Source organism: Miniopterus schreibersii (assembly GCF_964146895.1).
Source record: "Miniopterus schreibersii genome assembly, chromosome: 16".
Taxonomy (NCBI): Eukaryota; Metazoa; Chordata; class Mammalia; order Chiroptera; family Miniopteridae; genus Miniopterus; species Miniopterus schreibersii.
Genome location: NC_138116.1, coordinates 27,256,332 through 27,269,864, shown reverse-complemented (window position 1 = coordinate 27,269,864; position 13,533 = coordinate 27,256,332). Strand labels below are relative to the sequence as shown.

The 13,533-nt window shown below is 44.5% G+C and overlaps 2 protein-coding genes across 2 annotated transcripts in view; both read right to left on the bottom strand.

Moving 5' to 3' along the window:
* MYO1D (myosin ID) overlaps window positions 1-13,533 on the bottom strand; it is a gene marked incomplete at its 5' end in the record, with an annotated part of 245,060 nt that overhangs the window by 136,747 nt on the left and 94,780 nt on the right. The window contains 2 exons of the mRNA XM_081115977.1: window positions 1,730-1,937; window positions 8,029-8,195. Coding sequence (XP_080972103.1) covers window positions 1,730-1,937; window positions 8,029-8,195 — 375 coding nt within the window. The remainder of the gene's footprint in view (window positions 1-1,729; window positions 1,938-8,028; window positions 8,196-13,533) is intronic.
* LOC308546716 (uncharacterized protein) lies at window positions 10,387-12,692 on the bottom strand. The gene is made up of 2 exons (XM_081115980.1): window positions 12,486-12,692; window positions 10,387-12,366 (listed from the first exon to the last, which is right to left on the bottom strand). Exon 2 carries the CDS (start codon window positions 12,343-12,345, stop codon window positions 11,815-11,817), a length of 531 nt encoding a protein of 176 aa, XP_080972106.1. The 5' UTR covers window positions 12,346-12,366; window positions 12,486-12,692; the 3' UTR covers window positions 10,387-11,814.

Genomic DNA, 13,533 nt, shown 5'->3' with positions numbered 1-13,533 from the left:
CGACAAAAACAATAAAATATCTAGAAATTAACCATGAATTCATAAGGCATCTCTAAGTCTCAAGGTGAAAGAAATGGTTCAGATGAGCCTATTCTAGACTCTTAAGATGATTTATTATTGTCAAAAATGTTAATCCTTTCAAATTAATCTATGCATTCAATGCAGTCCTAAGGAAAAGTATTGTTGAATTTAATGAGCACAGTAAACGCACATGAAAATTTATACTGCAGAATAAAGGTCTACGTACAGGTCAATCAACCTTAATAAAGAAGGGCAGAGAAGAGGGACTCATCCTATCACATACTACGACATACTACAATAAAAACTGTGTGGCATTAGTGCAAAAACAGCCAACATAAAACCAGAACAGAACAGAGCACTCAGAAACAAAATATATATATATTTAATATGTAACAACAAAAATCAGTGTGTAAAGGACAGGCTGTTTAACAGATGATGTTGAGAAAACCTGCTCATCATATAGAAGAAAACGAAACTGGGTTTCTATCTAAAACCACATACACAGGTAGATTATAAATGGATTACAGACCTAAATGTAAAAGATAAAGGTATATAGTTCATAGGAGAAAATATAGGGTAGTATCTTTGTCACCTAGAGACGGGGAAAGCCCTCTTAAACAAAACTCCAAAGCACAACATAAGACGAAATACTGAAGAATCTGGTTATGTCAAAATTAAGGATTCTCTTCAACAAAGCACATTATAAAGTTCCCTAGAACGCATGCAGAATAGGAGAATATATTTATAATACCTAAAGTGAATATGAAACTTTATGTTTAAAATATTCAAGGGATTCCTGATAACCAACATGAAAATGATACCAACTGTGGTAGAAAAATGGACAAAGGACATGAATGAGCGGTTTACAGGGAAACAAAAACGCAAACAAGTATTCAATGGGACGCTCAAATTCAACGGTAATCAGAGAAATACAAAAGTACGAGATATCGTTATACCTGCCAGTCTGGCAAAATGTCCAGGCAGCTGGATGCTGCTGCAGGGATGTGGGCACAGAGTGACCCCCTGGACAGCTGGCGGTGGCGCAGACTGGCACAGTCATTCGGAAGAGAAACGTGCACTCCTTCCACCAACGCGTCTGCATCTCCCCAATGACCCACATGTCCCAGGGACATTCTCACAGAGGCACATGGTTTCATCTAGTATTTCACATGAAGACGGTTCATGTGCTAGGTGTGAAAACCGGTGTAAGGAAATAAAAGAAATGCCTCAGTGAGTGAAGGCAACGAGAAGCCCTGGCCGGGCGACAGGGACCGGCAGTGTGACGGCCACATTCCGCACCCCGGTCAGCGCAGGCGGCGCGTCACAAGGGCGGGGGAGGCTGCTTCAAACATGTTGGCAAAACTTCTGAATCACAAGATAAAAAAAAAGTCCTCCCCGCAGTGACGCCGAGGGAAACAACTCAGTTACTACAACAGACAAAAGCGGGCTGCTTCTGACAGCTCTCCAACTTTAAATGCCAGGAGATGAAACGTCCTCAGTGTTTGGAGGGTAAAATAATTTTGAGCTCAGACAGCCAAGTATGTTTTCCACGCGTGAAGGCAACGGAAAACATTCTAGGATATGCGAAGATACCAAAAAAAAAAAATCGATACCATCACGAACATTTCTTGAATGGAAGAAAGTGTTCAATGAACTTTTCAGAACACAGCGGCCAGGCCTGCCCCGGACCTGCAGACCATGGAATTACCTTTTGCAGAAACAGGACGATCCTCACGAGCATCTGCGCGCGGAGCTCTTCCAGCGTGAAGAGCGTGCGGGGCGTCCGGATGAAGATTTTGGTCTTCCCGTAAGCCACGTCATCCTGAAAGCCGCACTGCTCGATCAGCTTCCTGACGGCCTCTTTGTCCGAAGGGAGGTCGTGGTTGGGCCAGGTGAATTCCGAGATCATCTTGTACCTGGGCGAAAAACAACAGGGCGAGATGAAGGGAGAACCACCATGTGGTCTCGAGGCATGCAGAAAAACACCATTCTGTAAACTTCCAGATGCTTCCTAGAAAGAAAAAGACCACCTCTTAGCAAACTAGGAATAGAAATGAATGTCATGGCCTGATAAGAGATGTGGGGAAAAACCTTCAATAAGATACAACACTCCTTCATGACAACGACCCTTACTGAAGTCAGGATGGAAGGGCACTTCCTTAATTTAATAAAGGCTCTTTACCAAAAGCTTAGAGCAAGAATCATTCATAAAGAGGCAACCTTGCGGGCTGTGGGCTCAGTCCTCGGTAGGGTGCATGCAGGAGGTAGCCGATCTGATGTTCCATTCTCACATCGACATTTCTCTCTCTCCCTCCCCCGTCTCTTTCTAAAAAAAAAAAAAATCAATTAAAAAAAAAAAAAGGAGGCAACCGTAGAAGCTTTCTCTTTACAAACAGAAACAAGACCAGGTTGCCTCTACCACCAGTTTTCTCGCCAGCATAGTGAGCCAGATAAATGAACAGGTAAGTGACTGGAGAAAGAACTAAGCTAACATTACTTATGCACAATATACTCACTTCAAAGGAAATCAAGCAGATAAACTATTATCACTGAAAGACAACTAAGAGTACTCTGCATATAAGATGCACCCACAAAAATCAACTGCATTTCTATGTACAAGCAGCCAACAGTTCCTGGCCACGTGGGCCTCTCACGGGGCAGTTCCCTACACACCGGCTTCACGAGAGTGTGAGTGTGAGCAAGACAGAAGTCACAGAGTCCCAGCCCTTTGCAACCGAATCTCACAAGCGACATCCCATCACTTTCGCGGTATTCTACTTTGCTAGAAGCAAATCACCAGGCCCAGGCCAGCCTTGCAGGAAGGGGAATTACTCTGGGTGAACTCCAGGAGGTGGGGAACTTGGGACCAGTTTACAAGGCTGCCTACCACAGCGCTCCCCCCGACCCAGGTGCAAACTTGTTCGATAGAGGGAGTCAAATTTAATAACGTTCATACACTGCACCTGAATTTTAGTCATAGTGAGAAAGGCTTTGCCCACATTCCAGTTACAGAGTAACTTACCCATGTGTTCTTCTAGTACATGTGTGTTTTCATTTTTTACATCTAGATCCTGAAGTTTATTTTGGTATAGGGAATGAAGATTGTATCCCTATTTTGACAAAAGGCTATTCCCAACACTACTTACTAAAAAGTCTGATTCTTCCCCCCCTCCCCGTTATTTATTAAGTCATTTTTATCCTATACTGTTTCATATGTGCTCAGTTCATTTCTAGGCTTCACTGCACTGTCTGTCTGTGCATCAGTACCACATGGTTTTAATTACAGATGTTATAAGTATATTTTAACGTCTTGTCTTTTTTTATAGGCCTTTCTAGCTATTCCTGCATGTCTGTCTTTCCATGTAAACTTCAGAATCAATTTACATAGTTCCAGAAAAACAATCACAAAACAACAAACAAACCTGGACGGCACCTCTACTGGGTTCCCACGTTAAAGTCATTAAATTTATCTCTGATGCTGAGTTGTCCAATCCAGGAACAAGAGCGACCTTTCTATCTTTCAAGCCTATTTTTTGTGCCTTTAGGAGTCTAAGTTTTACACATTTCTGGTTAAGATAATATACATCTAAGTGGCATCCAATCCCTTTGGACACCCCTCTCTTTCCCTAGTTCCATACAGCTCCCATGACAGCAAGCGCTCCCTGGCTTCCTTCGTTCTCTCTCAATATTTTCCTCTCAATCTCATTTTCTGGCTACTGCTCCTCTATTACTGGGCCCAAATGTTGGAGCTTTCCAGGGCTCCTATCAGGCCGTCTTTTCTCTATGTACATCCCCCTCCCACATCACCTCATATATTCTATCCACTGTACTTTTCAATTTGTGAATTTATTATCCCAAGCCCAGCTCTCAGTTCTGAGCTTCCGGCTCATATATCCAAAGCCTACATGGATCTTGAAGGCATCTCAAACTTCTCTTTCAATCTTTCTAGCCTTAGTGCCCTCAGTTACTAAAGGCAGAATCCTGGGACTCACGCTGATCCCTTCTCTTCTCATTCCTTCCAATCCATCAAGACCTACTGGCTCTACCTCCACAACACATTTAAAATTCAATATTCCCATCTTTACTGCCGCAATCCTAACCCGAGCCACCATCAAGTTGACTACAATAGAATCCTTTCTGCCTGCTCAGCAGCCGTTGTTTTCTAAAAATCCTGGCATTTTAATTTTTTTAAAGATTGATTTTTAGAGAGAGAAGAAAAGGGGGGGAGGAAAGAAACATCTATTGGTTGCCTCCTGAATGCACCCTGACTGGGGATCAGACCAGCAACCTAGGTGTGTGCCCTGACCGGGAACTGAACCGGCACCCTTTGGGTGCACGAGGCAATGCCCAACCCACGGAGCTGCACCGGCCAGGGCTCATTTTTATGTTTCACGGCCCTTGCGCTTTATCACCACACTCCAACCACACAGGCCTCCTTTAGGGCCCTGAAATGCATGTTGCCTCTCTCTTGCTTTAGAGCCTTCGCATATACTGTTCCCACTGCCTGGAATGCTTTTTAATTTATTCCCTGAAAAGCTGGTTCCTTCCCACCCGTTGGTCATACCTCCCTCCTTCACCGACCGTCAATCCTCGCACCCATGACTCTTTCCCAAGGCCGCCGGCTGAGCTCTGTCCTTACCCCACTCCTTGTACTGATTTGTGGGCTGATCTGTGGGCACCATGAAGGCAGGGACTTTGTTTGGTTCCCCACTCTATATCACGTTGTCTGCCATACGACGAGGACACAGATTTGTTGAGTGAAAGAAAAACACACACACACAAAAACCACAGCAGGAAATTCATTTAAAAGCCGACTCGCTTGCCAGGCAGGGACAGAGGCAGAAACCAAACGAAAGAGCTCTGCTGTGGATAGAGAGGCGGCATCACACATCATCATGCGAGAGAGGAAACAGAACCAGGACCCTCCCAAATTCATTATGAAACGAGAGCAGGGGCCAACCCCTGGGCCACCGTCCGGGGGAGTCGCGGGCGCTGCAGGAGCTGGGAGAGCCCGGGGCCGCCGCCCAGCGAGCGCCAGGGCCCAGGCTTCCCCGGCAGGGCAGCCTCCCGACCGTGCCAACTGAGAAGCGGGCGCGTCTGCTTTCAGACAACTAGCTTTACCCCTGAGGAAGACGTTAGCAGCTTTCAAGGTTCTCAGTACAATTTGAAACCCTTCTCTCTCTTATCAAGGAAAGAGTGAAAATTAAGAAAGGTGTCAAGTAAAAATTTAGGTTCCAAACTAGCTTACACAAAACATCTGCAGAACCTCGAAGCAAAAACGCAGTGTGGGGAATATTCCTTTCCCTCCCGCACCACTGGGAACGTTAGTCCAATGTCCTGCGCACCTTCTATGCCACCCCACGTCCCGCTGTGGACAGTTCAGCCCGTAATAAAATAAAATGTCAGCGTCTCGATTTGAACGAACTCATTTATGGAAAGAGAAGATAAACACAGCCTGCAGAACAGGAACCGCTGTTTTCCCAGACACACACCCCACTGTCTGCTTTTCCTAGAGGATTCTAGAGAGGGGCTAATCTCAACTTAAATAATCAGCAATTCGGTAGACTTTGGTCTCTCCACCACTGTGCCTTTTAAAGGGTAATTTGAAACATTCCTGAAGATGAACATGTTTCAATCTTCTCAACTTCTAATTTCCTATTTTCTGTTGGGCGTGCTTTCCCACGGCTGCTGCTTCTTTATGCCAGGTTATCTGCTTCTCTGGTTTGAAAGCCACACATTCACTGTTGAAGACTGTAGGCTCAGAAGCCAACTGAGTTCAAATACGGCTCCACTGCTACTTGGCTATGTGACCCGGGGCAAGTGTGCCCCGGGCTATGTGCACATCTGGGCCTTTGCCGGCCTCTTGTAAGGCGGCCACCATTGCTTCCCGGGCCTTGGCCTATGCCTGTGTGTTCCCCTTGCAGCTGCCGAGGAGGTTACTCGTCCTGGCCCTTGTGGCCACCTTCTGGGGCCGCGGCTGTGGTTTACCCCAACGCAGCAGCTGGGTGGCTTCCTGAACGGCAGCTCGAGCCCTGCGAGGAGGTCTGTCCTTAAAACGGCCACCCTGGCTTACTCCAGGGTCCTCCTATCTGCCTCGTATCATATTTAGGGGGGACTCACATTTTCAAGGTTCGCTGAGAATCCCCTTTTGATCCCACAGTGTGGCCGTGCATTTACTTGGTTTTAAATATACATATTTTATATTATTTGGGGATGTTCTGGAGTGGGAATGGGAGATTTAAGCTTGCACCACTGAGACCACCATATTTAAAATTCACAGGTTCTTTTTAATCTGTCCACTATACTCTCGGATCTACAATAATCCCTTGTTCAAAGCACTATCATTAAGCTCTTTCTCCCGGACCCCGCAGTAGCATCCCTGAGCGTCTCACTTTCTATTCACACAGCAGCCAGAGTGATCTTTTAAAGCGTCCAGAAGACTGAACCACTCTCTGCTTAAAATCCACCCATGGTTTCCTACCACCTTTAGCCCAAACCAAAACTGTTTAGTCTGGACTATAAAGTTCAACATGATCTGGTGTCTCTGTTCCTCTCTCTGATCTCATCTCACACCACGGCCCTGTCACTCAGCATCCTCTGACCACACGGAATACATTTTATATTTGGCCCCTAAAATGCCACACTTATCACTGCAACAGAGCCTTTCCCCGCTGTACCCGCTGCCCCGCGGGCTCTCTCCTCTGCTCTTTGTGTGGCTGGTTACTTCCTGTCCTTATTATCTCCTTAGAGACTCTTCTGACCATCCACTATCTTAAGTATTTATTTATTCATATTTGTGTGGAATCTCTAGAGTAGATTGAACAGGAAAAGGTCAATAAATATTTTAAAATCAATGCACAGATGGAATTTAAGACATTATTTTTATGAGTCCCCCCCCAGTGGTCCACTATCATTACCTTTACCAACAATAAATAGCAATAGCAATCATATCTTACATTAATTGAGTGATTAATATATACTACGTACTATTCTAAGTGCTTTTTGTATATTCTCTCATTTACTCCTCTAGCAACCCCACAAAGTAGATACTATTATTACCTCCATTTTACATATGAGCAAACTGAGGCGTGAAAAGGTTATATGATTTGCCCAAGGTCACGAAGCTATGAAATTAACCAGGTAGACTAATTTCAGGACCTTCGTGATTAACTATTTAATACTTTGTGATTATTATACAGTTGACCCTTGAAAACATGGGTTTGGATTGTGCTGGTCCACACATATACAGATTTTTTTCAATAAATACTGTAAACGCATTTTCTCTTCCTCATGGCTTTCTTAACATTTCCTTTCCTTTAGCTTACTCTATTGTAAGAATAAAGTATATAATGCATATAACGTACTAAACATGTGTTAATCAGCTGTTCACGGTGCCGGTAAGGCTTCTGGTGAACAGCAGGCTATCAGTCAAGGTCTGGGGAGTCAAATGTTATACAAGAATTTTCAACTGCGTGGGGAGCTGGCACCCCTAACCCCTGTGTGGTTCAAGGGTCAAGTGTAATTATTAATGTCAGTAATCATAAGCAGCATTAACTGAACATCGATAATGTACCAGGCACCTGGGCTTTTTACTTAGGTTTTTCAGTCCTCACAACAGCAGCCTTATGAAGTAGGTGTTACGATACTCATTTTACAGATGCAGAAACAGAATCAAAGAAGTTAAATTTCTGGCCCAAGATCATGCAGCACATGAGTGGCATAGCCAAGGATCCCAACCCGTGTGTGACGCCAAATCCTTGTTCTTTCTACTGTGCTACGATGCCCACATTTCTTTACAAAGGAAAAACACACTTTTCCCCCACGGTCCATAAACCATGAACTCGAGAGGACGCCCTCTGCTGAGTCTGGGCAAGTTTTCGCACCTGCAGTTCCCTCAGCTCTGCTGTTCACTCGCCAGGTACGCAGACGCGCATGCACTGTCGTAGGTGGGGAGGACACTGAGATTCTCAGTGTACTATCAGGTTTCTTTGCCGAGTCTATTCTCACCTGTGCAGAAACTTCTCGTACGTCTGGCGGAAGGCAAATCCTGCCCGTCGCACCCTCACGTTTTCCAATAGTCCCAGATATTCAACCTGATGCCGGCAGCGTTCATCATCAAATATCTGCGGGGACTTCTTGTCATTGGGTTTGATGCAACGAACGTAATACGGTTCCTAAAGGAATAAGTCAGCAAGCGATTAAGTTTCAGAAAAATCCCAGACTAAGGACACTCACGTAATTAGCGTTAACGGTGTCAAATTAAAGCTCTGGAGCCTCTCATTTCTCCGGCACAGGCCTGTGAATAAAGTAGTTACTCTTCCGCTCCCTTCAACCCAAGGTTGGAAGTGCTCATGCATTTAGCTAAAATTTTGTTTTTATTATATTTTAGGGTTCATCAGAAGTAGCAGCACGGGGATAAAACTAGGGAATAAATAATTGAGATATGCAAACACTGAGTTTTTGTGTATTTACGGAAACATGGTTAGAAAGTAACAGGAGGGGTAAGAGAACGAGGCAGGAGCTGTGATGAAGACGGGCTACAGTGAGGATGCAAATATTAAGCACAGCCTGGTACGTAGTAAATGCTCCGTAAGTGTCAGCCAATGTTGTTACCACATTAGCTGGTGCTTTTGAAAAAGAGAGTAAGATTTATGAGCTTATTTGATACTTAAAATTTATGAGTATATAAGGAGACAAGTTACAAAACCACCTGCAGGCATCAGTGACTCTAAGAAAGAGCTTAGCAAAAAGTCCTTCTTTCTGTGCCAACGCCACTTTGTACCATGCATTAGATCGTAACTCCTTTCAAGCATAAAACTGCGCTTGGCATAGATCCTGGCACACCAAAGATACCAAATGATCACTGGATGAATCAATGGGGTCAAATGTACCCTACTTATCGGTGTGAAGTTACTTCCCCTCCTCTGAATCTATTCTGTCAGACGCACACACGCATTTTAATTAAGTGATGAGTCCTCTGCAGTTAAATTGGGTAGTTTTTGAGCTGCAGGGAGGGCTGGAGGTAACAAGGATCAGCAAATAATTTAAGAAGTAGGAGAGAGTTGAAGAATGTGAATCTACTTGCATTTTGAACAGAGTAAGTGTTCAACATCTAAAGAGGAAGCCCCACGTATAGACGGTTGCCGCCTTCCGTGATGAAGAAGAAGGCCATTTGCCCGAGCCCCGCTGTCCTCGTCTCCTCTCGCTGCAGTAGCAGGTCATCACAAATGCCGTGGATCAAAACAACACGAATTTCTTTCTCCTACAGTTCCGGGGGTCAGCAGTTGGAAATGGGAGTTCGCTGGGCAGAAAATCACAGTGTCAGCAGGGCTGCTATTTTCTGGAACCCCTCTTCTTATCTTTTTCAGCATCCGGAGGCTGCCCGCATTCCTTGGCTTGCGGCCTCCTTCCAGCTTCGAAGCCAGCAATGGGCAATCGAGTCTTTCTCATGACGCCACCTCTCTGGTCTGACTCTTCTGCCTCCTTCCTTCCCTTTGAAGGACTCGTGTTGACACTGGGCCCGCCGGGATAACGCGGGGTTTACTGTAAGGTCATCGGGCTGGCAACCGTAACATCTCCTGCCACGTAACACGGCATGTGCGCAGGCTGTGGGCAGGCTCCGGGCTCCGCTTCCAGGACCCGGCTCCGCATTACTGCATTCAAAGCTAATTCCTTCCACAAGGCGCCACAGGGCGAAAGGCAGCTTTAGGGCTCTGGGTAGGTTTCCCGTCATTCAGTTAACTTCTGCCTCCACACAGCCCCTGGCCTGCCTATTTCTTGCTTTCTTGTTGGTTCATGGCTGCATTCAAGAAGTTGGCTTGTATGACTTACCTAACATTTTATTGTTTTCAGTTGGTTTTAGTGGGCAGGTTGCTTTAGTGGGCGGCATTACTCGTACGTATTTTTAAGATCTTTATGTCTATGTTCCCAGGTGAAATGGATCTCTAATTTTATTTTCTAATATTAGCCTGTACTGAGGCAATATTAATCTCAGAAAATGAGTCAGGTAGTGGCCTCTCTTCTTCCCATCCTCCCACACAGTGTATATACAATAGGGCTTGCTGGCTCCTTGAAGGGTCTGTAGAACTTCTCTGTGAAACCATCTGGGCCTGATGTTCTCGGCAGAGTTGGGGGAAGGCAGATTTCTGGTTAGTGATTCAGGATCTTTAAGGTTACTGATTTATCTAGGTTTTCTATTTCTTCTTGAGTTAATTTTGGTAACATCGTTTTCTAGAAAACTAATTTTATAAATTCATTGGCATACAGTCGTTCATGATATTCTGATGCGTTTTGAAATCTCTATAGTATATAAAGTTGTATTCTTTTCTCATTCATGACATTTTTTTTTTTTTTTCTTTTAAAAATCAGTTTTATTCAAGGTTTGTCTATTTGGTCAAATTTTATATTGCTATTAAGATTATTTTCTGACTTCTTTAGATTTTCTTTGGAGTTCCTTTTCTGGCTTCTTGAGAACTTAACTCATTGACTTTCAATCTTCCTTGCTTTTTATACAGGCCTAACAAGTGGACCACCTCACCAGTTTCCTACAAATTTTGACAAATTCTTTGTCATGAAGTTCCAGATATTTTGTAATTTCCACTGGGATTTCCTCTTCAACTGAGTTATTTAAGAGATCTTTTTTTTTTAAGTTCCTAAGCACATTAAATTTTTTTAAAATGCTGAGTTTTATTTTACTTGCTGTGAGGCTGAAGAGTGCATCCACACATACATCTCTTAAAATAGTTAAGACTTCCTTTGTGATTTAGCATGTGGTCAATTCTTGTAAATGTTCCATGTATACTAGAAAGGAATATGTATTTCCTATGCCCTGGGTACAGAGTTCTTTTGATCTATTAGATAAAAGTTTAAATCTGGTTTTCAAAGCTTCTGAATTCTTTTTTTATTTTAGAAATTTATTATTATTATTGATTGATTTTGAGAGAGAAGAAGGGAGGGAGGGAGGGAGGGAGAAACATCGATTTGTTCCACTTATTTCTGTATTCATTGGTTGATTCTTGTATGTGCCCTGACCAGGGATCGAACCCGCAACCTTGGTGTATCGGGATAATGCTCTAACCAACTGAGCTCCCCGGCTAGGGCAAAGCTTCTGCATTCTTAATAAGGTTTTTGTCTGCTTGATCTATCAGTTTCTGGTAGATTTGGTTTAAAATCTCCCACTAAGACTGTGTGCCTGTCAAATTTTTCCTTCAAAAATGTTCAGGTTCTTCTGCTTCACAGAGTTCATGTATCACCATGGCTATGTTAGTAGGTACCTAAGTCAAAATGGCTTTATTGTCTTGGGTATTTTCATTTTATTATTATTAGTCTGTTTATCTGTGTTAATACTTTTTTCCCCCTCAAATTCTATGTGCTCTCACATTAATATTGCTTTTAACCAGTTTTTTTTTTGAAAGGGGCAGAGGCCTGCTACGTCTGTATCTACTTTGTTTACAATCTTCCTGCAGAGTGTTAATTAGGTATCTCCTACGGGTGGACTTTCCACCTATCCAGTCTGTTAAGTCTATTCACACTTATGGCCAGTACCAATTATTTAGATTTATTTCTATCACATTATTTAGTATTTTCTAAATGTAATCAGCATTATTTCCTGTGTTTCCGCCCCGCCCATCTTCCTGCCTTGTGCTGTTTATGTACTTTTGCTTATCCAAGCTCTCTCCCTCATCCCCCCACCTCCATGAACATCCGGACTGGAAGCTGTGGCAAAGACTGTCAGGCTAGCTGCCTACCTCTTATCCAGTCTGCTTTTCCTACTTTGAAACAGAATAGTTATTTCTAGCTGGGTGTACTGCCGACTGGAATCAAAATGCACTTCCCAGCTTCCCTGGCAACTAGGCAGAGCAAACGAGATGCAGCTGAAGGGCTGTGTGAGCCTTCGCGGACCATCAGGCAGCTCCGGGTGCCATCCTGGACCATCAGGGAGCCCCGGGTGCCACCCTGGACCATCAGGCAGCTCCGGGTGCCATCCTGGACCATCAGGGAGTTCCGGGTGCCACCCTGGACCATCAGGCAGCTCCGGGTGCCATCCCAGACCATCAGGGAGCTCCGGGTGCCGCCCTGGACCATCAGGGAGCTCTGGGTGCCACCCTGGACCATCAGGGAGCTCCGGGTGCCATCCCGGACCATCAGGGAGCTCCGGGTGCCACCCTGGACCATCAGGGAGCTCCGGGTGCCACCCTGGACCATCAGGGAGCTCTGGGTGCCATCCCGGGCCATCAGGGAGTTCTGGGTGCCACCCTGGACCATCAGGGAGCTCCGGGTGCCATCCCGGACCATCAGGGAGCTCCGGGTGCCACCCTGGACCATCAGGGAGCTCTGGGTGCCACCCTGGACCATCAGGGAGCTCTGGGTGCCATCCCGGGCCATCAGGGAGTTCTGGGTGCCACCCTGGACCACCAGGGAGCTCTGGGTGCCACCCTGGACCATCAGGGAGCTCTGGGTGCCACCCTGGACCAGGAGAATGCATGAAAGCACGAGGATGGTAGAGCCGAAGGACGGAGGAACCTGGGACCCTAACAACCTTAGAGCTGCTGTACCAGTCCTGAGATACCTTGGCCTGTACCTCATTTACAGGACAGAGAAACACATGTCCCTCAAGCTTGTAAGCTACTAACTGGGGTCTCTTTTATTAGCAGCTGAATGCAACTCCTGACACAGAAACTATAGACGTTCTAGTATTTTTATTTTTAAAAACTGCACATTTAACTACCAATTTTAGAAAAGCGATTCTTTTCTAGTCAAGTACATAAATCTAACATATTTTATAAAATCCTGTGCTCAACTCTAGTTCCTGTGTCACATGCCTTCCCGTCAGCTCGCCTTCCTTCTTGCCGGGTGAGGCAGGTAGAAGCTGACACGCGGAGAGAAGCCGAGAGACAAGAGGGAGGGGTCCAGTGGATCCCAGTCTTTGGCTCTGGTGTCCCCATTACCCCTCCCGTTCTGGAGATCTGATAATACAAACCAACAAATTGTGCTTATTTGTTGCCACTTGAGACCAAAGAATCCTGATAAAAAAAAAAAAAAATAGAAAACTACGGAACAGACATGTTCTCGTGGCATTTGCCTAATTCATCCAGAAATGGTACAGATTTAAACTCTTACAGAGGAAGTTGATTTTTTTTTTTTTAAAAAGATAACGAAGAAGAAAGTACACAGGAAAAGCACCAGAAGAGAAAGATTAAAAACGAAGGAACTAAAAATAATGGGTCCCAGAATGCTGCCTAATTTATCAAAGTTGTCAGCAGCAGCAGTTAAGAGAAAAAACATGTTCTTTAAGAAAAAACAGACTAAAGTTATCAAATAGTATTAGATCTCACAGGAGTAATAAAAAGCAGACATAACTGTCAGTAACATATCTTCTTATTTCAACTATTTAAAGCAACCTGAGGATAATACTTTAAGTATCAAACCTCCTCTTAAAACTCTACCTGGTCATTCTGTATTCATATACGATACACAGATGGTGTATTACAGTTTAATTCAAGATTTTAAAAA